Below are 2,942 nucleotides of genomic sequence, written 5' to 3' on the forward strand. Positions count from 1 at the left end.
GCCGTACCTGATCCTACCCCACGCGATGCCCCAACACCGCCATCACAACAGACTCGTTCGGGACGTATAAGCAGACCGCCCACCCGCTTTATGGACATGAACTTTGAATAATTGTATTGGACTTGTAAAAAAATTAGATTCCTTTATTTCAGTCATGACCCGCCTATATAAAGCATACCGATAAAGATACATTTGTTAACAATAGTTGTAAATGCGTCTATGAGAATTGATGGGTCTACATATTTCAGAAGAAACTATTGCGAAATAGAACAATGGATTTGTAAACAGATTGGATTATGTAATGTATTTAGCATGAGTAGCTTGCAGGTGAGGGCACCTTTTAAGTGAGGGGGGAGGAATGTAACAATGTGTATTGTTAGTTTTATTAAGCATTGTATTAACGCCGGTTCTATCCCCTCCCTTGGGCGGAGCCGCGGTCACCTGTTCGAACACGTGCCAGCGCACGTGCCAGCGTCGTGTTCGAACAGGTGATCTATACCGGTACCGTTCGAGGGAAGGGGCTCTAGAACCGGCCGGTTGCAGATTGAATAAACCAGTTGAGTTTGAGCGTTCACCGTGACTGGTTGTCTATCTTTACAGTGCTTTTAAGACATTCTTGACAAGGCCTTGATAACACCATTATTATCTCTGCTAAGGTGACACCAATTTAATTTCTTGGTTAACGGATTTTTCTAGAAAAATAATGGAGCGAGTTGGCGAAAAAAATAAAACCAGGCCTAGGCATCCTACATGTATTATGGCCCAAAATGGTACGATAGGAGCCATGAAGTCAACACACCAGGCTGGTTCAAAATATGAATTTTCTGAGAAAATTTAAAAATCTGAAAAATCTGAGCGTTTTGCAGTTGATTCTGATTTTTTTTTGCAAATCAGACAAAAATGAAGCGGGCAAATCCGTTAACCAAGAAATTAAATTGGTGTGGCCTAAGGTTAATATAAAATAATTTATGTTTTTGGTATCATTTGCGTGTGAGTTTCTGTGTGTGTGTGTGTCTGTCATAATCTGTATGTCTGTGAGTTTGTCTTTAAACACAATACACTCGAGAGGGCTTGGATAGATTGTCTTGCAAAGATAGTTGATGGGTAGAGCTGATCAGAATTAGATGTTAATCTAATAAGTATGTACAGTTGCAAGAGACACCAATGACTGTAAATAAGGTTAAACTTTGTGGATTGTTATACTAATTATTTTGATCTGCACATGTTCCCTGTTTTAACCATTTTCTTTCTCCCATCCAGTCCTGAGGTTCAACACACACTTGTTTGCTTACCTGACTGACCCCTGGAGCTGGCTGGAGATGCTCATCATCACCACAGGCATGGCCGCCATGGCGCTGTACTTCCGCGCACAGGGTATGACAGACGAGGTGTCAGGACACCTGAGGGAGGGTCCCGCCCTGTTCCACCTGTACCGAGCGGCCGCCATGTGGTACCAGGTGTACACGTACCTGCTCGGCGTGCTCACTTGCTTCACCTTAGTCAAGTTCATCCGGCTTCTCAAGTTCAACAAGCACGTCAACGCACTTCTGTACACCATGAAGAAGACAGCAAAGCCACTCATCAGCTTCTTCGTCACAACATGCATCATCTTCACAGCGTTCGCACTGTCAGCTCACCTCACCTTGGGCATCACCATCCCAGGGTACAGCAGCTTGCTGGGCACGTACACCAGCCTTTTCAACATGATGCTGGGCTCGTTTCAGTTCGCCGTGTTAGAAGAGAGCTCCCCCGTCTTTGGCCCTGCCATCTTCCTGTCCTTTCAGATCACCGCGCAGTTCATCCTCCTGTCCATGTTCATGACCATCATCATGGACGTGTACATGGAGGTGAAGGACAGTGAACCTGGGGATGTGGGAATGGCTGCCTTCCTGTGGGAGGAGGTGTGTGGGGTGGTACACAAGATTAAATCAGCTGCAAACGGGCGTAAAACACAGCAGCCAGCTGCCAGGCAACACCCTGAGTTCACTCAGCTGGACCAGATGCACCAACTGTTAGAGGAGCTGGACAGGGACAAGAAATGTAGAGAAGAGAGGCAAAGAGAAGAGAGATCCAGAGAAGACAGACAGAGAAGAAACAGGGACAGAATGGTTCTGTACTCTGAGGCTCCTGGGTTGTGGTTTGTGTGAACCTGACTGTTGGTAAAGAAGCTATGTCAAATTTATCACAACCAGACAATGTATACAATCACAATGTATCATAAACACACCAGATATGAGAAATGTATTATGAAGAGATACTATTTTATGACACCAGATATGACAAATGTATCATAAACAGATACTATTTTATGACACCAGATATGACAAATGTATCATAAACAGATACTATTTTATGACACCAGATATGACAAAAGTATCATAAACAGATACTATTTTATGACACTGGATATGACAAATGTATCATAAAAAGATACTATTTTATGACACCGGATATGACAAATGTAACATAAACAGATACTATTTTATGACACCAGATATGACAAATGTATCATAAATAGATACTGGAAACACATGTTGCTGATTAATGCATGTTCTACTCATGTGGAATACCTTAACTACCAAGTAAGCAATAACTGTCATCCTAAAGGGTGACACCGGATGGATTTAACGGACACAAACCAGGCTCATCTCATGGACAATGATTCACGGATCTGTAAATATGTGTGTGCATGGCCAGCTTAATTAGTTTAAACATAAGTCAAGTGCCCATCAACATACATGTACTCAACCTGTCACCTCTAGACAAGAATGTCCAATTTTGGCAAAATGTAATGTTGATGGGTTACTTTGTAAAATTGTATAGCAATGTAACTTATTACTTTTATGTTGACATGTTTATATTCTGTAATGTTACATTATTTTGTGACAGTATGTCCGTGTGTGTGCATGTAACGTTGTGCGTGTGTGTGTACATGTGTATTT

General features: G+C 42.3%; 1 protein-coding gene across 1 annotated transcript in view; it reads left to right on the forward strand.

Annotated features, from left to right (window-relative positions):
* The window catches only part of LOC109478179 (polycystic kidney disease protein 1-like 2), a 47,148-nt gene extending 44,800 nt beyond the window's left edge, over nt 1-2,348 (forward strand). Inside the window, 1 exon segment of the mRNA XM_019779644.1 lies at nt 1,261-2,348. Coding sequence (XP_019635203.1) covers nt 1,261-2,147 — 887 coding nt within the window. The 3' untranslated portion in view covers nt 2,148-2,348.
* Nucleotides 2,349-2,942: the final 594 nt, after the last annotated feature.

The sequence above is a fragment of the Branchiostoma belcheri genome, unplaced genomic scaffold, assembly GCF_001625305.1.
Source record: "Branchiostoma belcheri isolate BF01 breed outbred unplaced genomic scaffold, Haploidv18h27 scaffold420, whole genome shotgun sequence".
NCBI classification, from domain to species: Eukaryota; Metazoa; Chordata; class Leptocardii; order Amphioxiformes; family Branchiostomatidae; genus Branchiostoma; species Branchiostoma belcheri.